We start from the raw sequence: 24,563 nt of genomic DNA on the forward strand, positions 1-24,563 counted from the left end.
TAGACACTAAAATTGCAATGATCCAGCCTCTGTTATCCTAGATCTTGATCATCTTTTCATACTTGTTTAGTTTTTTGGAAGAAATTCCACAAACTGGGAAAAGAAAGAAAACAGTTTGGGTGTCAGCTGATGAACGACCGGCTGTTTCTCAAGGCTGGTCAGTCATCCTCTTGTGCCTCAGGGTTCATCTCTACTCCAGAGTTTGCTGTACCAACGTGTCTCCTGCCCACATGCAAACATCTCTAGCCTGAGGTACGTGGTGCTTTCATCACATAAAGACAAAATTAATGGCAAGAAAGAATGCCATAAATTCTGAGATTCAGAGTCCAACCCTATAGATTTTCCTTATGCAAAACATTTATTGGTTAAAATGGGAACTGCAACTGCATAAGAAGAGGAAAAATGGGTGTGTGTGTGTTTGTGAAACAAATAGAACCTGCTTGAAATTAGGTATTATTTGGTATTCTGGCATGTTAAATGTATTAAATATGCAGTAAGGCAGATTAGGGAGAAGTAACTGAAGTTCAAGGAGCTGTCCAACCTGCCCAGAGTGCTCATTTAAAGATATGCCTTTGTTCCTGAGAAAATTAAATAAGTTAAAGTCCTTCTCTCACCAACTCCAATTTTTATAAAAGTGCCTCATAACATGTGAAATCATTAATTAAAGAAGACTCCTCAATTATTCTCTCTGACCTGTCACTGTTACTTGTTTAGTCAGTGTTAAGAATTCAGCAGCATCTTCAAAGGCTTTTCAGGACACCACCTGTGAACTAATTACACTAAAGGATGAAAGATTTTTAAGTAACTACAGCTCTTGGCAGTGGCTGACAAAATAGATACCAACTGTGGCCCCAATTTTTTAACTTTTTCAGCTAATTCTACATGCTTTAAGCATTGTTGCTTAAAATTGAGCAAGAAAATCCCCAAATGTAAAAAGAGGCTCCAGCAGAGGAATGCACAAGTATATCACTACGGCTCTCAAACACAGTGTCGGTTTTGCATTACTTATAAATGTTTTAAATGGTTTGTCTCCTATTGTTTAGAACTGTAAGGAATCCTTAAGGATTTCTTTTTTTAAATCAAAATGTTTTTTATACATAATCATTGAAAGACATTTTGGGGATGTTGTCACGTGGCTTATGAACATCTAGAAAATGTCACAAAACTTCTGTGCTGAAATTTTACACATGCATCTTATAAATAATTTTTAACAATAGAAGGTCAAAACAGTTGATTAATTATACTGAATATGAGAAGAAAAACTGGTGAGATGAAAGGTCTTTTGTATGTAGCAATTTCAATGCTGACAGAGTTTGCACGCTGTAAGAGTAGTAGAAAACGTTGGAACCTCACCATCAGTGCAGTACTTCACCTGTTTAGACAGGAGTTATTAATAGTATTCTTTGGCTAACTAGTGCTTAAGCAACACTGAGAAAATAGATGGCTGATAAGAAAGGTGACCTGTGGGAGTTGGAGGCAGCAGCAATTCCAGGCTTAAGCATCTTAAGACGTCCGTGGCCTTTTCCTTTTCACTACTCCTTCCATATACAAAAATACATACACATATACTCATATACACTAGTAACAATGAAAAGAATTTTCAAAGATGTTTTGAGAATAGGATAATTACTGTGTATTCAGAGTTGGACTAAAATCTCAACAGAAAGTGGTTTCAAGATCTTCAGGATTACTACAGATTCTTCACTTTCTACAAAAAGTAACTTCCTAGTTTGGGCTTTAAGAAAGATCCTGGAAAACTCTACTAGTGATGATAATGTTGAATATCCCATCAGTCATTTACCTTGATTTATGGGAGATCCTTGGACTGCAATTCTCCCTCATCTATCTGCAGTTCAATATTGACTCAGTTTGGTTTTTTTTCATAACCTTTGGCTCAATATTGAAACACTGGAGAAGGATCTGTGTCCTTCCAGCAGCAAAACCTTCTCCAGGAAAAACATCCATTGAAGCTGCAATGAAGTGAACTTTTAAACAACAGTAGCAATTAACCAACTAGCTGCAAAGCCTAGATTAAGCAAGAATGAGGCTGATGCTCTGTATTCTGACCGATGCAAGACACGAGGAAAACGAGTTTCTACAGGATTTTCCACATTTTGTATTCCACATGAGGGAAAGCAGGGTAGAAGGACAGAGATCCCATGGGCACTGCTGGCTAAAACTTCCTGGGCTGACTTTAACAAAGTCACAAATCTTACTGTCGTGTCATAAGCAGCTACAGACAAATAAACCTGTTTTTTTGCCATGATCTCCCACCCCAACCTACTGTCTTTTCTGCTGATGCTGCAGCACATGAGGGACTCAGTTTTTGACACTCTGGAAACTTTTTAATTGCCTCTGCAGCTGTATAACGTCGTAGCAATAGTGATGGTATCATCTAGCTATTTACCAGACTAAAATTAGAAAAGTAGAGGGACTATCACAGCTTTATTTAATTATGTAAGGCAAACAGAACATTTCAATAGCAATGCCACTGCTGATACCAGTGCCGATTTCCAGGAGGAACGACTCAATCCTAAATTTTAATCCATTTTGAGAGCTTTTCTTTTAAAAAAAAGCCCTTCCTGTTGTCTTTCAGGGGAACAGATGTTGTTTTTCATCTGCAAACTGACCTCAGAGTCCTTTCCTCAGTCATTTAAAGTCGGATTGGCTCATGTAGTTTCATATGTATTGCAACTTTAGCTTCTTCTAAATTTTTCCTCTGTTGTGTTCAAAGGCTTTCATGTTCTCAATTTCGTACTGTACTTTGGAAAAATACCTCTCTATTTAACACTGTGCTCTCAGAATTAAGGCAGGGATTGTTATAAAAGGACGCTATTCTTTTCCATTGCCCCATCTCCATCCCCCCCCCCCCCATATGTATAATTTTGCTCATTTGTCATAAATTTCTGCAGACAGTAAGGATTCAAACACATCTCAAAGCTGTATTACTTGAACATCAGTTTTTTAAAGTGAGAAAAGACTCTGCTTCTGTGTTGTAGTGCTTACCTATGGAGATTAAAAACCAAAATGTTACTAGAGTCAATTCCAACCATAACCATACATCATAAACCATCATTCTCTGAACAGAGCTTGGAATAGTATCAGGCTAAGGGGACTTTTCAACCAATTACAAATCCCAGCATTAAACGACACACAGACTGAGCTTCTCCTATCACTACTTTACACGATTGCCATATCATCCGCGACTCTCCTCTTCTTCCTGGCTTCTGTTAGCTATAAAAAAAATTTCTTAGCTTATTTACAACTGCTTGGTAGTCCAAAGCAACTGTGAAAAATCACAAGGATAGGAACTTTTATTACAAGCACTATCAGCTTTTTGCAGGATAAGTCCATCCCTCCCCTCCTACTCCTTCTGCTGCTGTGTTTTGTGATGAACGGTGGTGATGCATAAATTGCTCAGTTGCTTTCGTGAACGGCTGTGCACTACAGACGCAGCAGATCCTCTGCACGTAAAAAAGACAGAGTGCTTTGGAAAACTCCCTGCTGAAGAAGGGCAGGCAGGAAGGCAGACAGGCAGCGCCTGTGCACAGCGAGCATCTCCGCAGAGGACACCGGAGATTGCCCTTCCTAAGCCTTTTAATTAAAAGCACCGAAGATTTATACACTTGTCTTTCTGCTCCTGTAAGTTTTAAGCTGGGTGGATCAGTTTGCTGCCTCGTTTTTCTTTTGTAAATCTCTGTTTAATCTGCATTTTAACTGGGAGTAGATTACCTCGATCGCTACGGCTTTCTGGTGCAGCCTTTCTAATCTTTTTATCTTAATTTGGAAATAAAAGTATACTTCATGTGTAGGCTTTGCCAGAGGAAAATTCTACTTGTGTTTGTCTCCCAGATGATCCTGAGAACGCTTCCCAGAGTCCTCCTTGGAGGAGACCTGAGCATTGCACATCTTACCACATTATGCACATGGAAATAATTTCAACCTGTTGGGTCTGACGCTGTAACTGCGTCCTGGGGAAGGTATTTAACACAGAGCAATGGGAGCTAGAGCATGGTACATGAGACTCATGACCCACCCCTTCCAAACCCTTTGGGAAGTGCTGGGAATATTGTTACAGGCTGACCTGAAGCCACCTTTTAACGAGCTCTGGGCTGACCAGCTCCACTGAGGGTGTCCTGCTGGGGAGCGGCAACGGGAAACCCCTGAGAAAACGGGGAGTCACCACGAGTGGTCAGGACGTCCTGCTGCCTGCCAAGCACAAGGGCAGGCTTTTCCACTCTCCAGGAACACTTTCTGGTACCTAAAATGAGGAGAACCTCACAACGGGATCTTAGATCCATCCTACGAGTCATTCAGTGATGAGACAGCAAGAAATCTGTAAGCCTCAAACCAGTGTCCATGTTTACAGCAACACCAGAGAAGAGTCAGGTTATCACAAAGAGAAATCACAGTAATTACACTGCACAGCTACATTGCCCTGTACACATCCACTGCATCGCCCTGGGGCAGAGAATGAATGGGAGAAAAACAGAGATGCAGGGAGGGGTTTTCTCAACAGGGGAAGTTTAAGAAGAGGACAACATATGAAGCCTGGAGGGAAGACAAACCAATGAATGCACAAAGACAGGAAGGAGACAGGCCAGCACTACCACAACAAAGCTGCCCGTAATCAATTCCAGTTATTGATATGGCAATGCATCAGTTATGAGTCCCTGAGAAAAAGTACCCAAACATACTTCATGAATGTATGTGGATACTGACCTGGGCTTGAGACAGGACTAGAGGTAGTAGGCTCAATAATTTCTACAAAAAGGGAAAAGGAAAAAAAAAAAAAGAAGAGAACATTTGGGAGTTAATCACACATGGAAGACAAATACAGAATGAGACAGCAAACAGTCATGCAACAGACACAGCAATTTTATTCAAAGATCGGGCTGGCCATCACAGGCCTGTGACAAACACGCAGTCAGTCAGATTTCTGTGCCTATGACCTATACATCAGTGTCTTTCTTTTCCCAGCTACGTTATTCATGTGTCACCAATATACAACATCGGGACCACCACACTCCGAATATGCAAATATTTTTGCCTGCCACCTTGGCAAAGCCACCCTTGGAGTTCTCAAGCTCAGAAACATTTCTCCTGGGAATTACTGAAACCTGGCTAGAAAAAGGGGTTTTTGCTCATTTTATTGAAGGTAATTTCCTATAATGAATATAAGTCAAGGTAACAATTTTGAACAAAGAATGTTTTAAAGTAATAGTTTTGTGCTTTAGTGAACTTTTAAAAATGCACATCTTTTTAATTATTGAAGTCTTTCCAGAAGAAAATATTTCTTAAAAACATCAAACACATTTTGAAGATGTTTACTTCACCTGGGGCAACCAATACAAACAATAGAAAAAGTTAAGAGAAGAGCACAATTCTTTAGCATTCAGTCTAATGAAACAACCACCTGTGGCTTTTCATTATAATTTTGCTTCAAAATTCATTATTCTGTGCCTTTTTATTAGCTTTGAATAGTGCTATGCAAAATGAAATACCATTCCCAATCAATCTTGCACAGAAGCAAGCTACCATCTCAATGTAGCAATTCAATACTCTTAATAAAAAAGATTTAACAAAATTACCAAGCTCAAAAGATCATTGACCGTATCTTGACTATAACAAGAAACTAACGAAAAAAAATGTGAGCAAGTTGATAACAATGGATGTGCAGGTAATAGCTGAACACACTCTCCACTTGTCCAGTTTTGCATTTTTCCCCCTATAATTACTTTTCAGGTTAATACGATGCAAAAATGATTCCAAGTGAAATAACAGACAAATATTTTCCCAAACAAAAAGTTATGAAGTTTTGATACCAAATTACTGATGCTAAGAATTCTGCTAATACAGATGAATGTTTCCAATCTTAAAAATATTTATTTGACATCTTGACAAATACATCATCGTTGCTGATAAATTCAAATCACATTTTCTAAATAAAATGGATTTGAACTGTATTACTCCAACTTTACAATTTCATTTGAGATTTAAAATCCATGAAAGTTGTTGACATCTTGAGTAGTCTTTAACATAAAAAGGATTTAAAGTCTAGTATCGAGGTTTCCTACCCCCGTATAGTGGTAGTTTATGTATGTGGCAGTGGAAAGACGGAGAACTGTGGACAGACGGGTCGGTCAGTCAGTCAGTCCCCAGACGTCCCTCACCAGTTCCCACCATGCCAACTGGGGCAGCGGGAAAGGAAAGGTGGAGGTGAGGGTGCTCTCCAGCTGGGAGCATCCCAGGGGACGTGCAGTTTGTATACCCTGCCGCGGCCCTCAGGTGCTGGGCTGCAGGACAGCAGGAGCTGGCTGCTTCCAGCGAGCCTGACACAAAGTCGGTGAAGGACATAAATGATGGTGGAGGATTCTCTGGGGGTTGCGTTGTGCTTCAGACGAAGGTTCCTGCTTAACCGACTGCGGTGCAAACAGGGCTTTTTCCCAGCATATTTAACAGATATAAAGCAAAATTACACAAAGCTACAGAAATGATGATTGTGCAGTGAAGAATGATGAACTAAATTGATTTCAGCAATGTCTAATTCTTAAAAATCCATGGACTTTGCTACACTGGCACGGATTAGGAAACTGCGCAATAGCCATAGCGATGTATTTGTGGGTTTTGACTCAATCTGCTTAAGACACTGATGCTGCTTGCTTAGGTGAGAGGCACAGTGAAGGTCCTGGCTGACATCTCATTGCGCGGGGAACCTGCGAGATCCTGCCTGGGTAGAGCCTACTGCAGGTAGGGCAGCACTGCTCGGCTCGTGGGGGCCGTCCCCAGCCAAGGAGCACTGCTTGGGCTTAAAGCGAGGGAAAAGGGAAATGCAATACAACAAAGCATTTCCAGCTGTCGAGAGAAAAAAGACGTCCTCTATGAAATAAGGTTGTCCTCCTGCATAGAGCAAACATAATTTTAGCAGGAAAAAAGAAATGGTGTTAAAACAAGAGACTCAGAAAAAATGAAGAATTATCAAGAATTCCTCAATTTTGTGTTTTAATGACTGTTTTATAAGTTTTATAATACTTTTATTTAGTGGTCTTTAATTCCTTCTAAATCTTTATGTTCTGGGAAATTACATCCTGCTTCTCATATATAATTATCAGCTTTGCTTCAAACGCATTGTACAATGATGGCAAAAGTTATTTTTCTGGCTACCCTAAAATAACAGGATCTTTTTCTTCTGCATTTAGGAGTCAATCCTCCTTGTTGCTATGGCTTCCTTATAAAGGAAAAGGTTCCTCTTGCTGCAGAACAACAACGTTCTTTACAACAATCAAGTAAATTAACATACTCAATGAGAACAATATTTCAATAAAAGGCAAAATACCATACCCAAAGCAGCAGGGATTTTACTAGGATCGTGCCTCTTTTGGAAACACTGGAGCTAGACTTAATTGTAGGTGCTTACGGTAGCATAAAGTCACAGAATCGTAGCATCATTGAGGCTGGAAGCGAAGGCGGTAATATCATGTATTATTCTTGCAAAAATCTCATTTTTTAAATACATTATTAGATCAAGGAATTGGAGAGATGGATATATTTCTAGTTTCAAGTCCTAAAACTCTTTGCAAATCTTTATTCATGAATTTGTTCAGGTCTATAGAGAGAAAACAAAACCAGCTGGTTCTCCTATAAGCACGCTAGGCTGGTTCATTAAAATTAAAATATATTAATGACTTCTTAGTAACACTGGGAGGCAGGGATGTGTAGGAAAGAGTGGTAGTATCTGCACTTCATTTTGCTGGGACCCCAATCCTGCAATATCAGGACTGCTCAAATTTTCGAGGGTGGTTGTGGAAAAAAATATGGAAGTATAATGGAAGAACGTGATATTCTGTGCCATTTCTGTGACTTCAGTGAAGAATTCTCCTTGAGCAGAACTTTTTAGATTTGTTTCATAAACCAGAGGAAAAGCAATGTGTTCACACCACCTCCTAGTTTGCCCTTTACAGACTTGGTGCCGTCTGAATTGCTGCGTGCAGGATCCTTGTTTTTATCCTCAGAATCGCCTATTCTGGTGAGGCAGGCATGAGCCAAAAGCATCTCATTATTTTAAAGCAGAGCTTTAATTGAAACTGGGACCAAAAAGATAGAAATGGGAGCATCCTGGGCATAGGCTTACTGGCACAGCATCACTGGCTGCTAAACGTACATGGAAAACCGGTAATTTCTATCAAGGTCTAAATGTACTAATGCCCCAAACCACTTAATGTTACTTGCTGGCCTGTACTTCTCTTCATCCTCGCTGCCTAGCTGGGAAGGCTGCCTGCTCTTCAGTCCTGTGGCTGCACTTGCAGATCGACTGCTGCCACCGGTTTGGAATAACGGGGCAAATTCCCACCATCAACATCAAACACTTGGTGGACGTGCAAGTGAGAAGGTCAAAACTCATGGTGGGCATCTCTCCCAGACCACAAGGCTCCAGGGATGCTCAAACAGGGCTTCTGCAGCGACCATGCTGCAGAGGCAGAGCTCAGCCCCTCGAGGAACCCAGACTCCTCTGGGAAGGCAGGCCAGAACAGATTCAGCCAAAACAGAGTAGCATGCTTTAGGAAGAGCTGATGAAAGATGATAGTTTAATTTTTTCTAAAGCGTGTACAAGTGTACCTTTTACTGTTTTTTAAGGTTCAGCAATCTTTACAAATACCCTACCGACCAGACGTTTTATGCTTGGGGATGCTGTCAGAGATGTCACCATAGAAAGCAGAATTTCATAGCGATGGTTTGGGACAGATGAGTCTCGAGTTAGAAGCCCCTGTCCTGTCATTTCAGAGGTGCTGCCACGCACTGCAAATCTGTGGAAGTCATGAAGCAGCTTTTGGAGAAGGGCTGGTACACCCGAGGACCGGTGACAGCTGCCCTCTGGGGTCGAGGCCGCATACCTGACTTGGGCAGCTTTAAGAAGAAAAAGGGGGAAGGTAAGGAGAAGCTCAAGAGATCTCTGCAACTGTGTGTAGGAGGAGAAAGAAAACAAAGTAAACGTAGACAACACAGCAAATAAAGTATTTGATGGCAGACGGATTAAGTGTGTGGAAGAAGTAGGAATGCCGCTGAGAACAGCAGTCAGCTAAGTGATGCTGTCAGAAGGCATGTACAAATCACAGCCTGACACCGGACACCACCAGGGAGAAATAACAAACCTGCCTGTAAGCAATGCAAAGAGTCCTGGAAGGGGGCAAGGGTGACCAAACGCAGCACAGTGCAGAGCAGTAGCTGGGGCCGGGGCAGAATGGGGTAGAGAGCACCCCAAGAAGAGTGCTGCATCCTACGCCCGCGTCATGATGGAGTAGAGAGACGCAAAAGATGATACCACGAGTAAAACAAACTGTCTGGGTTAATTAATATTACTTTGAGTAAGGTAGAGAACAGTCTCCTTGGGACAACACAAGGAAATCTATTTATCTGCAAAGTCAAATTTTGATAAAGACAACTGGAGAGTTTTTAAAGAGAGAAATGCACCTACAGGTCCTGGTCTAACAGCCTGACTTCACGGAGGTAAGGAAGGGGGAATGTGGGAAAATGTGTGTAGGTATTTGTACCAGTTTGTCAGGGAAAGAAATAAAACGTAATGTTCTTTTAAAATCAGTTTGGGTTAGTGGTGGTGAGTGTATGCTAGAGCTGACTGCTGGAAATAATCTGGTGTTAGAGAATCAGCAGTTGAGTGAGTTTAAATAAAGTGGAAGAATAAACCCCGCAGACTTGTAACTACAGCTCTAATCCTCAAAAGAGAAATCTTTGGACAATATAAGCTACTAAAGACAGCTGGGACAAGGAGGTGCAGTTTAACATCAAGGACATTTAATGTTGCCTTTTACCAAAAGGAAAGAGATAGTATCTAGAAATTCCTTTCTGATCCTAGGCAGAAAAAAAGCTTGCAGAGAAAACCTCTTAACAAAATGGGAAACTGCCCATGAAAGGCTACACAGCACAAGGAGGAAAATTACAAGGAACAAAAGGAATTGGCCGTAAAGAAGCAATGTCCAGGAAACCCAGCTGGGCAGGGATGAAGTGGGAGTTGCCCAGATGCCCAGCTGAACAGTGCCTTGGAAAGGAAACCACAGCCAATCTGCTGCAAAACACTCTTTAGCCCCATAGATACCAAAGAAAAATGAAAGTGCCTCTGTTCACAAAGGTAGGGTAGAAAAACTAAGCATGGACCTAAAAATAATTTCTTTTCTTCAGTTTTAGTAAAAGCTTAAAAGATGGCAATCTGAATAACAAAATGGAAATAGAAATTGCCAGACCAAGGTTAGAACAAAATTCAATCAGCTCAGGATACTCAGGTCAGAGGGATTTAAATACGTTTGCACATAAAATTACCAAAACAACAGTAAATTCATGGGGGAGGGGGGACAGCAGGTACATCAGGACTGAGAATTAAAGATATGTTGAAGGAGGTTAAGCACACACAACTACAACTTCATGGCATTCAAGGCTTTAGAAAAATATGAGGTAGAAGGAGCGATTAAAGGATATAGGCAGGTAGAAATAAGCAAGTAAATAAAAACTGGCTATTAGTTTACTAGAGACCAATTACTTTTAATTATTTACCTAGAAAATTTCCTAGTATATGATTAAGGAACCAAGTAATTCATCAACCCCTGTTTGCATGAACAAATAGATATAAACCGAGAGCGAATGCATTCAGAAATCCAAAGTGGGTCTGCAGCCTTTATAGCCTTGCTGTCCTCAAGCTGCCTCCTCATCAGAGCTTGTGCAACAGAAAACCAACTCCTTCAAGGAGGAAACTCGATTAGTTTATGGAAGGGATTACACGACGGAGCAGCCTGCAGTATAAGGGGATTAGATTCACTGACCCAGGAATCCTCCCAGTCCCAGCATCTTAATGGCATAAACCAGCCTTTTTTTTTCCCCAAGAGAATACGAAAAACTCAGCAGAAGTAAACAATATGTTTTTTCAGTCTGTTGCCTGCAGAAAACCAGCCTACGAGCCTCTGACTCTCAGATAAAAGACATACCAACCCCGCAGGCAAGCACCCCACCTCCTCCTCCCGTCTCCCAAACCCATCAGCAACCAAAAGCAGACACAGAATTGCCCACGGTACACGTGCCAGAAATTTCTCCTATCTTTCCATGTAAAAATGCACAGACGTTATAGTGACGGATGCATGGTTACTACTTACACCGGCACACTTCAGTTCAAACACCCTTTGTCACAAGTTGTGACTAATCCCTCACTCTTTGCTGCTAACGAAGTCGCGTTTCCCTGCCTGCTGCTCACAGACCCGAGTTCATCAGCCATTTAGGACAGAGTATAGCGACTCTCACACACGGCTCTGCGTAATTACTTTGAAACATAACTGTTACGGCATCTCGCAAAGAAGAGCGTGCTCAGCATTTTCCAGAATACAGTTTCTCCTGTGGAATTTACTACTTCAGTAACGTGAACAATTTCATTATTAAACTGCAGCCTATGAAAAGAATTCAAGAGATGTAACATCTCAAAACGGTGCATGATGCTTCCAGTTACAAAACATTGCAGTCTCATACAGAGGGGTCTGCCAATGAAGGAAAGAAGAGAAAAACTACCAAAATCTCAGTCTGCACTTGCAAATACTGCAAGTTTTCCCACCTTGCAAGTTTAAGATAAAACTTATCTAAAAAGAAATTTGGTAAAACCAAAAATTGCTCATAGTGTTTAATGAAGATGTAGTAACTGAAACCACTTTGGTGTTGCAAATTAATTTATTATTTGCACGGCACTAGCACTGCCACAGTCCGGGCTGCAGGTGAGGGTCTCTAATACAGCCCCCTTGGAGCCGCAGCTCACAGACTGGTAGGGCTTTCATTCAAGATTTATTAAATCCAAGAATGGAAAGGCAATGGTGAAGGTACAAAAAATGTGACGTTTGGAGAAAACTGGAACGCCACGGGACCATGCCAGATGTACATCTTCGTTCTCCTCTCTCTTCTTTCCATGCCTTGTCCTGGCACAAACACAAAGGAGAGAAGAGCGCTCATTATTTATTCCCATTCCCCTTCCTTCCCCCGTGCCCCCACGTCAGCTTTCTGTGTTTTATCTATAAAGAAAATACAGAGCTTTTGACAACATTCCCATTTCTGGTACCTTGCCAAACCCCTCAGTCTTCATCTGCTGTTTTTTGTCTCTGCATTTTATACAGTGAATTCACTAATTTTTCTAATAATATATTTGAAATGACAAGACACATCAAGCAACTGGACTCAGCACTCGGCATTCTTAGTCTATTGAGATACTTTTTTCAGAGGCAAAACTATCTCCTTCAAGGTAAAAGAAAACAAAGCGTCTCTATGGATATCACTTCTGAAGCCCAGTTCTGCTCTAAATATTGTGATTAATTTCATATTAACAATATTTAAAATATAACATATATATATATTTTTCCAGTATATGAAGACTGTAAGGATGTCCACAGCAAATCAAGGTCTTTAAAAACCACAAATCACAAACCACAGACTTTCATCAACACGGAACCAATCCAGTACTGCTCCATATTAAGACAGGAACAGCCTTCACCGTTCCATTCCCACTTACCAGCCACCCTGCCCAGCCGCCTTCTCCCCATGCTCCTCAGCTGCAGAGGTGGGAGCACGTTCCTGCTGATGCTGGAGCCGGCGCACAACGTTTGTCTGTAGCTCGCAGTGGGTGTTGATGCCACTGTAAAGGCCACTTCGATCCATTAGGGAAAGAGAATTCTTCAGCAATATAAAAATGACGATGCTCTTTTCCAGTTCTCTGGAGCACCCTCCCAGCAGGAGCTCAGCACCAGCCCATCACTGGGACCATTCATTACAGAAGAAGTCTTGAGTTACAGCTATAGATCCAATTTTCTATTACAAAGATAGCGTATTTTATCACTCTGTAGCTGGTCCAAAATGAAATTGTTTTGGCTGTGCAATTGATAATGGTAGGGGGATACCATTTTTTAAAAATGAAAAATGTTTTTTATTATGAGTAAAGCCATATGCCACACTCAAATTCTATTTTTCAGAATAGAAAGCAACGCTATACAAGTCTGAGATATAATTTAATTCTCTGTATTCTTCACTGTTACAGTGGAAGAAAGTCTACCTTATTTTACAATAACTATGATGAACAGAAACTATGAAATATTTTAATTGATTTCTGTAGCCCTCAACATTGTAACATTGGTTTCTGTCATTCTTCAGGTATTTTGATCCCAAGTGTGAAATAATTACTGGAACAAACTCAGGTTGCCTTGAGCTAAGAACTTATGTTTCTTGAAATCTTGTTTCAGGATATGACACACACAAGAGCATAGAAATCCATTCTGCTCAATAATATTTTCTTAGGAAGACTGAGAATTCAGATACACAATCATGAGAAGATACATACTTAATTTGACAAAACCATAGCATTGGCAGATATTCTAGTTTTTTCTTTCTAACGTTGTTCTAGTTTTTTCTAGTGTTTTGCAGTCTAGATACTAATCATCAACACTCTAAACGGTTTCAATGTATTTGGTTTAAAATCCCATGAGTTTTCTTAGGATAAATACAAATGATTTGAAAAGGTATGATTAAATATTCATATTTACTATAGAATGGCATTTACACACACTGTGTAAGAGAAAGCACAACATTTATTATAGGATGGGGGTAGCTGCTTACTCAACATCAGTAACAGCCTATCTAATGAGAGTTCAAATTCTAGATCTGAGAAAGTGCCAAAACATGATGCTACCAGACTAGCACACTTACAGATCATAAGGAGAATATTTTCTAACAAGACAATACAAAAATCTTGTTTCATTTCAGTCTGCATCAGTACAATTGTTGGATTTTGCTGTAATGATATTTAGACTTCCTATGTATTGGAGGAATCAATAACTGGTACAAAATACAACTGACAATTAAATACAAACACATTAATTAATTTAAAAAAACCCTCCCTCATAACTACTTTTATTTATGACCTTTGATAATTAACCAGGCTTATTTAATCTAATCTCCCCTGGGCTTTATCAGCTATATTGAAGATTAATGATTTATTTTGAAATAAAGGTCCTTAAGCCTAGGTAAGCCAGAGACTGTTTGAGTACAAGGGTAAATAGAAAAACATATTTAATAATAAATCTTTTGGATGGAAAGTGGATTGGGTGGAGACGTGACCTTAATTTATTCTGTGTCTTTTACTCACCATTAATATTTTGCAATTGCAATTTGAGGTCTTTTACAGGTTTGAGTTATTACACCTTAATTGCCTAGTAATGGTTTATTTTATTTAAATGGTTTGTTCTTTTATTACAGGATGATAAGTATTTAATAGTTCAATGTCTATGAGGCAATAAAAAAAATAATTATTAACCTTGAGTTTGAGACCTGAAATTGCCAGGTAGTTTATTCACTCCATCCTTCAGCAATCCTCACTGCCCTACACCTACAGTAGTTTGGTTTGCTTCATAGCAGTTTTTCAATAAATATTCAAATATTTTGAGGCCTGTAAAAAAACACGTTAATGACACCTTTTAGTGTATTCTTGTAAATCCATTTCTGTGGAGTACCAGGCCTGAGCACCACACGTGTTCTTAGCTGGCAAACAAAAAGTAATGGGATGAATTTAAAGTTTTACCTAAAATTCAAATGGACTTTGATTTTCTTATGAAAAAATCAAAGATAGATACTAAAATAACACATTGTTTTAGTTCTGGAGTCTACTAAAGTTTTTTTTTTAAATTTATTTAATTTTTAATAAGTTCCAGAATGAATCATCATACTTTATGTCAGAGGAACCATTTCATAGTGTGAAAAAAAAAGTTTTAAATTTAATTTGACTAGGGGTGTTGTGAACCACTAACAAGCAAAACTCCTATTTCCATTAAGAACATTCAAAATAATATTTGAAATAAAGATCATTCATTTGATATCCTTGCCACAAAGAGCATGCAGTTTCCATCCCCAACTACCACAATGATTTTGCATCTATGACATGTTGGTATATGCTCAAGGCTTTACCTGTGCTTTAAGGAATTTAATAAATCAGGGAAACTTATCCTGAGCAATGGGATTTTGGCCAAAGCACCCATTCATATTGCAGTCTACTTTTTGAGTATCGCATAAATATACCCACTAGGCTACAGTCCCATCACTAGTACATCTTTGCACTAGTATTTGCAAGCACTAAACTATTCAAAAATGAAAAAGTGCAACAAATTTCAAGGAACAAAAATAAATTTGAACAATGAAATCTGTACAGATTTCAGAATGGACCTCAGCACCTGCAGCCTTCAGCAGTCCCACGCACCGCGTGGTTGAAGAAACTCCTGCAAAGCGGGTCTAAGAGAAAAATGTAAAACAAATGGTGCAAAGGGTCGCTTACATCAGGACAGGAAAAAGTATTCATTCATTAATTGCAAAGAAAATACGGTTACGGGTAGTTTGGAGGTGGCGAAGGTTATGTGTAGAGAGAAGCCAATAAAAGGCAAAGAACTCCCAAACCAGTAGAAATATTTTGTTCTATGGCAGGTCCCACGCACGCCCTGGGTGCGGAGGGCTCTCCGCAGTCTTCTGAACGACCTGTGCCGGGGGAAGAGGCGCAACTCAGCAAATACGTCCCCCGAGAGAGAAGTGATGCTCTGGATTTAAAGAGAGGGAAAGGAACCAGCAGCTGCTGGTCAGTGGGGGGCTCTGCTTTCCTGCTGAAATGCCATGGAGATCAAAACGGTCCGGCCACACCCGTATTAGGGACATGCTACTTACTCTATCTAAAGCCACATAAGGATGGGTTTTTTCCAAAGAAATTGAGGCCCCTTTGGATGCAGAGAGAAACCTAGGGACACCCATAGCAGTTTATGAAATATAACAATAACTTTTGCAAACGAAGAACACCTCAGACAGCACTTTTGCATTCTAAGAAGATACATCAATAGGGCTCATTTGATGTCAAATCGAAAAGCATTTCTCCCAGCACTGTGTATCCAGTTACAAGACACTGTTGAGTATTATCAAAAATAAAACATAATAAAAGGCACAACCAGTTTGCAATCTCTGTTGAGGACCTGCATTTATGAAGTCTTCCACATGGTTTACAATTTGTTTTCCTATAACTTTTATCAGAAAAGCACTATTGAGGATACGATTTATGAAATTCCCTTCCCCTGCACACTTGAAGCATCTCAATTTCTCAATAAGCGGCTGCAGCCAGACCCACGGCAGACTGTCTGCCAAAAAGGAAAAGAAGCTGCCGTTGTTTTAACCACGATCAGTTAAGGGAAATTTTCTGAAAGTGTCCTGTTGTAATCTAACCTGTCCTTGAGTTGCCTGACCATCCATTTCAACTGGTATGTTGTGGTTTGCCTGTCAATCCATACATGTAAGCATCTGCCGTGGTCCCCTCTACACGACACGCAGGCTCCCTGCAAAGCAGAGAGCACACCTGAATGTCAAGGGATCATCAGTCAGCGCATAGGAACTCGTCACAGAGATTCTTGTAAAAGAAAAAAGCCTTAAAAATAAATTGCATGTTTTTAATTAAAACACATGGAGGAAGAAGAATGCCTTTTTTCATGGAAGAGAAAAAAGAACATTTTAGGAGTTCTCTGAAAGTGATCTCTAAATGCTTACTCAACCTTTCCCAGCCTGTTGCTCTCCTACACCAAGTTTATAGAACAGAGCTACATAACTGAATTGTGAAATGGACAAAGAAAATACAGACAACCCATTTGTCAGGGGTGCTACACTGAATATGACCTCTTGTTGCTGTCAAAGGTCTAACGAGGCTGCTAATGAGTCTGTCCCTTTCCTGGTGCCGTGTCACCTGTGTGCCATCTGTGCCTTAGGCAACAAAACCAGGGTGAAGCAAATAGAGAAAACTATTGAATTTCTATTTCCTATCAACATTTTTATTTTGTCTACATCACAAAAGTTACATGAAATACAATGTTTTTATTTAGTTGTTCAAGTTATAGTATTATAAAGGATAAACAATATTTGCTCCTTACTCCTCATTTCCTATTTCAGATTTTCCAGAAAAAACTGCTGCTTTAATGATTTTTACAGCTGTTGAGACCATAACAAAATGAAGAAAAAGTGACAAAATAGTCTGCATCCTTTTAGCTTGGTCTTTCATTCATATGTATAAATAGGAATCTCATGAATAATGTAGATCTAGAAATCTGTTAGCATTTTTGCTGTTCAGAAACATATGATTAGCATTGCTCTGACTCCCAATAATTATATTCTTGTTCTCAGAGGTCATCCTTTACATCTGCACAACTGTCGTTATATTTCTGGAAGTAAATAAGGCAAAATATACATTAGAGATGCAATACGACGCATGCCACGGCAGTACCTCCTTCCTGGGTATACAGCAGTATGCCTGTGACTGCTAATACTAACAAATGTTTTTGCCAGGTTCACGATAATAGGCAGGTTTGTTAATTTTCTCCCACTGCTGAACATGCACAACTCCAAGAAACATAGCCTGGGTGCAGGGCAATCTTCCAGGAGACACCTTCCTCTCCCACACAGCCCTGCAGCCCAGTTAAACCCTCTGCCAGCACCAGCATGTTTTCATTCATCCTGCGCAAGGCTGGAGTATATTGTTAAGCCATGCTTTGGCTTCTCTTGGAAAGGCCAAGTCAAGTGACATATAAAAATGCCTCTGCTTGCTAGCTGACTGCACTTTACCTGGAGGTTGAAAAAAGGCAGACTTGTTTTCTTTCTGGCACGCAGTGGAAGCTATATGCAGTCTGTAGGAGAGAGAGCTGACCTCAATATTTAAGACCTTTGATCAATATGCCCAGCAGCATTTGCTCTGACACATGCACATTTGATCTGGGCTGTATTAAAGATCTGTGGGCTAGAAACACTATAAAATGCTGTGCTCTGTAACCAGCAAGAGTAATTCTATTTTTTTCCAGTTTTTTCCATGGGATATCTTGCCACACCACATTATACTTACATGATAAAGCCGGTTTTTTCCTAAAAAGCCCTGCACATGCAGAAATGCCAATTCCACTATTCTGGTGCAGTCAGAGGTACCACTCAGCCACACACGTACTAAAATTGCATCATGCATTTATGCTTTGGCTAACACAAATAGTTCATTTCATTGCAGCAGAACACAATTTCTGAATAAATATTATTAATGTGGGGTCAGACAGGGAGTCCACCTGTAAGGATGCAAGTCCTGGTACGCGGGAGCCACGTTTCTGCCCGTTCTCCTTTCACCGACTCAGAGCAGTGACTTGGGGCCGGGACCCCCATGTCCCACAGGGCTGCCTTGGGTGAAGGAAAAGTCCCAACAGCAGTGGGCAGCCAGGCAACTCATCACCCTGTTTATCAGAAAACAGGGGAATCTGGCTGAGTTACAATGGAGCGGCAGCTTGGATGCAGGGAGCCGACTGGGAAGAGTTCGTACCGACTTCAGGTACCTAACCAAAATGCTGAAGTTTGTAGCCGGTATCTGGGCCAACAGACAGTACCTGTGCCACCAGGGTCCATCACGCCCTGGGTCAGCCCGTCGAGATGCTCCCCCTGAGAGGGGGGAACCTGGGCTCCTGACCCAACCACCGCCAGGTCAACCTCCTGTAGGGTTTCCCGGGTGAAAGTCTTCTCCTGCTGCTTGCGGCTCTGGGAATACGGGCATAGCCAACTCTTCCCAGAATAGCAGTCTCATTCTCATTTATAGCCATTCTTGCCCGATCTATGCATTACTGCTGTGTTTAGAGTAAGCATCCCCACCTCTGCAATCCTCGTACGTATATAACACATGCCTAGAACTAGATGCTGTTCAACTGCTCCGATATTTGCTTTCACTGGCACAGCAATTTGTGAATAAGTTATTTAATAATTACTGTGTAATTATAGTTCTGCTGATCCCTGATGAACTGAAATCCACAGACAATGCCTATCAAATGAATCATTACAAATCTTTATAAATTACATGGTGAAATGTGCCAATGTCATGATGAAATTCATAAAAAGTCTACAATTTCTGTAAAAGGAGACTTAATTAAGCTGGAGTTATGGCTGCTCATCTCTATCCAGAGTTAAAGAAGGAGCACATTATAAGATTTGACTTTGAACTTTCCAAGAGAAATAGAGCGCCACATAATGCTACAAGTCAGAGAAAAAAAGAGGAACAACACAACAGTGAACCTTAATGTGGATTATTCCAGTTACAAATGAATCATAGAGAAGTACAACTGTTTTTCATTTGGTACAGATGTGTGTTGGAAAATAGGTAGAACAGGAGACGAACAGTGCCTGCCTAATCTATAGAACAAGTCATTGTGCAAACACTCAGAAGAAGGAAGTGCATTTATTGCCTGGGGAGCTATTAAAAGCTAAGATCAAGGAACAGAAATCTGCTGCAAATAGCCTACAAGAAAAGAGAGGCTCCAAGCACACCATCAGTGGGTTAAAATAAACAACAAATGTGCTTCTCAAAGGATTCAACTTATCTCCTGCAAGGGATTTAGATATATCAGGTTGTGATAGCTGTTGTCAGACCCGGTAACTTTTTCCCGGTCAAGGTAGTGAAATTTAAAATATTAGATTACTTATTATTTACGTATTGGGATCCTGCCTCAGGAGATTACACCCAAACCAAGGATGACTCCCTGCCAAGGTCAGAGGCAGACTGGCTTTTCTGCTGCTGCTTCCAATGCAGCATCAGCACAACTCATTAAGGTAAGTGTTATGCTACAGCTTAGAATCTTATTGCACAGATGAACTACTATTAGCATATTATAAATGTACTATTAGCATACAAGAACTGAACATATTATTTCAAGAAATAGAAATATCTTGTCCATCCTTCTGGATACCAAATTCACCTAAACCTGGTGGAGATAACCCTGGACTGGCCCCAGCTCCTCTGGCAGTCCCGCCTCAGCACCGAGGATGCCTGCCCTGACCCTCTCGACATCATCCGTTCACTGCTTTAATAACATGCACAACAAACTGGCTACTTCTAATGTGTTGAGAATGAAACAAATCTTCACATGCAAAAAAAGACAGACAGGACTTCTTTCTTGAATGCAAAACAATAAAAATCACCTTGTAGAAATCTAGAAGCATGAGTAGCTAGAAAGGGGACATTAGGTAGGGTTAGACCCAGGCCAATTGTTTTCATTAATGCCAACCACATACCCCACTTGTTAAACAGGATAAACTCAAACCGGCACTAAATCCCTGGGTGAAATTGGGTTTTGTTTAGCTTTGCAGTACAGAGTTCATTGGAACAGCAGAAAGGGAATTTTACGCCAAGAGCCACATCTTCTTTTTTGACTTTTTTTGTATGGCGACCTGAGGCTTTCGGTTCATACCTTTAAATGCTGAGGACAAAATCCCTTTGATAAACTCACTGAGATTCATTGCAGAAATAATTTCCATTGCTTGCCCCGCCGCTCTCTATTGAAGACTGCTGCAGAACCCACCTGTTCTAAGGGTTAGAAATCCTCCTCTCAGCCTGGATTTATGCATGACAAATTCACACCCATTCATTTTTGGACCAGTTTCAACCCTTAGCCTAAGCCGTTACTCTCCCAAGCAGTGCTTTATTGCGTTGATTTACGTGTAGAAACAACTCTCTCCCAGCCTTTGCTTTGCTCGACTGGTACTGCGCAACTGTTTATTCAAGGGCAATTTCCTTTCACTCTGTCCTCCCACAGCCAGGCGCCAGTTCCAAAAAACCCTGGGCAAACCCAGAAAGAATTAGGAGTCGTTAACAGCTCTGTAATGAGCTCCAGCCAGAGCTCCTTCCTGTTCTGCTGTGCCGGGGCAGCTGCAGCTCCGGCTGGCGTCAGACCGAGGAGACGGGGTCAGACAGGCCACGCTCCTCCTTGCTCCCCTCCTTCCAAAATGACAGTGTCAGTAACTATGGACACGCTAGGAGAAAACATGGGAAAGTATTTTTAAGTTCAAGAAAAGTCCCAGGCACTCTGGGAAAAACTTTTTATAAATGGAGGAATGATGGTTCCAGTCCCTGGACTGGGAATTTCATTTAAAGTAATGCAAATTTTGCAGGGTATTTTATATACCAACTATTAACAACGACCGTAAAGAGCTGAACTACCTTTCTCACTTGCATTGACACTTGCATGTCCTGGACATGATGATCTATGTGCTCAGGTTGCACGCTGAACTGTGGAACAATATTTACAGAGCCCAGGAGCAGTTTCAGCAGCTGCTGGTTGAGAGTAAATGCTGAAAGGTCAAGAGTAAGCCTTTCGTTTGCAAACAAAAATGGACTGGCTGCAAAATTCTGTAGTAGGAAACCATGTGTCTGATGGGTGACATACTGAAATTCAGACAGGATGATGACAAGCAGTGCAGGGAAACTTTAATCCTTTTTTCACATTGCATCCTAATTTAGAAATCTGCATTCAGGGAAAGCATTATGTTATCTCGCAAAAAGTGCCATTTTGCTTCAAAATATCAACCACTTGGTCATTAATTTAAAAGTACTTTTTTAAACCAGCCATACTTTATACAATATACTGCTCTGATATTAGCAGGAATCTATTTTTTAAACTCAGATCTAAATTAAGAAGAATGGTGAATTACCTCGTTGAAGACGAAATGCACAGAACTACCTTTAGCTGTAAAATCATAGTTTGAAAAACATTAACGTCTCTATTGATTTAGATAAAACATCCTGACTCCAAAGTTAGTTTCTCCAGTCTGACTGACATTTTCTCATACACTTGCAGCACCCTGGAAAGCTCAGCAATAGCATTAGCAAAGAAAAGGGACCGGTACCTGATGTACATTTTATTGGCTAAATAAAAACAGCTGTACATGACTGCTATATTGTGATGGGCCTTAGTTTGCTTTGTGGTTACTTCATGAGATTTGTTGCTTTCTTCCTAACACCCCCAGTAATTTAAACATTTTATTCTTTTTCTCAGAATAGCATTTTAACTGAGTAAATTAACAGAATTGAAATTACCAAGTTCTCAGGTTTGTGTTTTATCATTGAATAAAGTTAGTAAATCTAAATATTGCCTAGTTTAAAAAACTGAATATCTTTTTACAGACCAATTTATAAGAAAAGGTCTATAACAGCAACAGCACCTCACTCCACAGTAAAACTTAGATTACGGTTAGAGATGCTTCACAGCAGAACATTTTAAAGTCAAGATACCAGCTTTGTTACTTGTGATAGTATGTGTGGAAAAAAAGTACATTTCTGAAAAATTAATCATAGGTCTTTTTCACTAAGTATTTCTAATACTGCAAGCAATATCTAAGCATCTGATGCTAATGTTTTTCGCCTGAGGTTTGGAAAAGCCCTGGGAAGAGTAAGCTTTTATACTCAATTTATTATTTAAAATCCAGTCAAAATCTCAACATATAAACCTGTAGGTGGAATTAAAGATAACATTGAGTTCTCTATTTTAGATGCTTATTGAAATGCCTCAGCATTTTGTTAATTATGTGATTCAGTACAGAGGTTAATTAGTGTTTATAGTGTGGGCTCACTGAAAAAGCTCTCATTTTTCAATCTCCAAATCTATTTTTAGCTTTCTTGCAGCCAAAAAAAGAAATCTTTTTTTCTTTCCAATTTTCTTCAGGTCACAAACTGTTCAGATTCTTAAGAACATGTAGCAGCTCTCAGGAAAATGTAAATAGAAGCTGTGGAGACCATCTCTATCTCTATTTTTTTATATTATCTCTAAATTAGAGGACACTTGACAGGATAGAAGCACACACGCTTTTCAGATAAACATTGTTTGGTTTCAAGCAACTGCTTTTGTTAAATAACCTAGAATTTATTTGGTAAATTATGTCAGCTATGGCATTTTCCAACCTGTTGGACTATTTGCTTAAATACTGAAGTCTTGGGTGTATAATCTATTCTATGATCTTCATGAAAATTCTTGATATCCTTGATCAATAGCTAATTCCTTTTTAAAGCTCCATGAGCTTTGGTCTCAACAACTTGTTATGAAAGTAAGTTCTACACTTAATAATATTTTAATGAAGAAATGCTTTGCATTAAATTTAAAATTTGCCACTGATTAGTGTAAGTGAAAGCTCTCTTGGGCTTGTTTTATGAGAAAACTTCCTAATACACCTTCTCCAGACTAGCCAATATTTCAATAAGCCCCTTTTCCTTTAGGAGAGAGACAGTAATCATCTTTAATCTCTTGACATGGGAATTTTTTCATTTTTTGTTTCCTATCACCCCCTTATGAACCTCCCCCTTCATTCTGCAAAATTTTTGAGGCCAAGGCTGAAGTCTGCGTTCCAGATGGAGTTGTAAAATATATTTATATCATCACATTATAGCACTTCTAGTTTTCATCCCATTTGTTATGCATGGTATTTTTGGATTTTCAGTTTTTCTAAAAAGTTAAATTTACTTCAAGTTATTTTACCCCTTGAAAAGAAACACAATTTCAAGAAAAGCTCTGACCACTGGTGCTCCTCACACTGGTCAGGGCAGGGGCAGCCGCTGCCTTCAGCAGCACACTATAAATAAGTTCCACAGATGACCTTGAATGTTTTAGGTATCGGTTAATTATGATGATCAAGATGAATATTTAGACATGCTTCAACCTCTCTGACTTATCCAGTTCAGTAAGAATATGTGTCTAAACATTGTTAGCTATGGTTATAATTGCACAATTTGAGAATATAAACACGTAACGAAACAGAACGTAAAGGCAACTTCGGTAAGGATCCACAGCAAAGATCACTGGGGTTTTTGTTTGGTTTGTTTTTTTTTTTTTGCCCTCAAACACAGATACGCTCTCAGGCCTTTAAAGTTTCTTCTAAATGTCAAGGAGAAACACATGTTACTGGCCTTGCTCAGACAGGTTATTTCTACCTCATCCTATCTCAGTCACTTATTGTCATATAATTCATAATAAAGCTCAAGCTGGAAAATGGATTTAGAGAAAATTTCTCCTTAACTCTCAGTAATTGCTACCTGGAGCAGCGCTTGGCATCCATATGGAAGGATCTCAAACCTAGCATCTAACAGAATTATTACGACTTACATAAATGGAGGATTTGGCCATTTATCTCACTCTGTATGAATGTATGACTTTAAGGTGCTGAGTTTTTAACTCTGCCGGGCTCCTTGTCTCAGCAATATCTCATGAAATTAGTCCCCTAGGTGCACTTGTGATGCAAAGAAAACTCTCTGTTTTAGTCGTGTGCGGTTCAGCCGTGTTGTGAGCTGTTCAGCCTCATTGTACATCTGCATTTCACCCTGTGCGAGAACAGGGAGAGAAGAAAGGTTTTTACCTTGCCTATGAATGCCATTGGGGATGGTCTAAAGTTTTCAGAGAGTTGTTTTCCCTTGGGAACATGATCACTCAATTAAAATGCCCTGGATGAATACACCTTGATCTTTAAGAAAGGTCCCTGAGGAACCGACTCCCAGATTTATAATCCTGCTTCTCTAATTCCCTGAATTTCAGCACACCGATCAGGAGCTGGGTGTCTGTCCCAGTCTCCATCTCCAGGACAGGTCCTTTCCGTGATGGATCACCACCCCCGCAGCAGCTGGTCCTATTAGGCCAACTTGGACGTGGTAAGCAAAACCAAGGACTTAGACCAGAGTGAAAACAGAG

General features: G+C 40.1%; 1 protein-coding gene across 3 annotated transcripts in view; it reads right to left on the reverse strand.

The window, feature by feature from the left end:
* The window catches only part of NEGR1 (neuronal growth regulator 1), a 294,195-nt gene that overhangs the window by 27,823 nt on the left and 241,809 nt on the right, over positions 1 to 24,563 (reverse strand). The window contains exons 7-8 of one of the 3 annotated variants that reach the window (XM_075037377.1): positions 12,545 to 12,667; positions 11,697 to 11,957 (exon numbers count right to left, since the gene is read on the reverse strand). The exons of 1 other annotated variant lie outside the window; for it this stretch is intronic. In XM_075037377.1, the coding sequence (XP_074893478.1) occupies positions 11,830 to 11,957; positions 12,545 to 12,667 (251 nt within the window). In that variant the 3' untranslated portion in view covers positions 11,697 to 11,829. Of the gene's footprint in view, positions 1 to 11,696; positions 11,958 to 12,544; positions 12,668 to 24,563 lie in introns of those variants that run through there. One more of the 3 variants, XM_075037378.1, reaches the window with a different exon arrangement.

This window comes from Buteo buteo, chromosome 10 (genome assembly GCF_964188355.1).
Source record: "Buteo buteo chromosome 10, bButBut1.hap1.1, whole genome shotgun sequence".
Taxonomy (NCBI): Eukaryota; Metazoa; Chordata; class Aves; order Accipitriformes; family Accipitridae; genus Buteo; species Buteo buteo.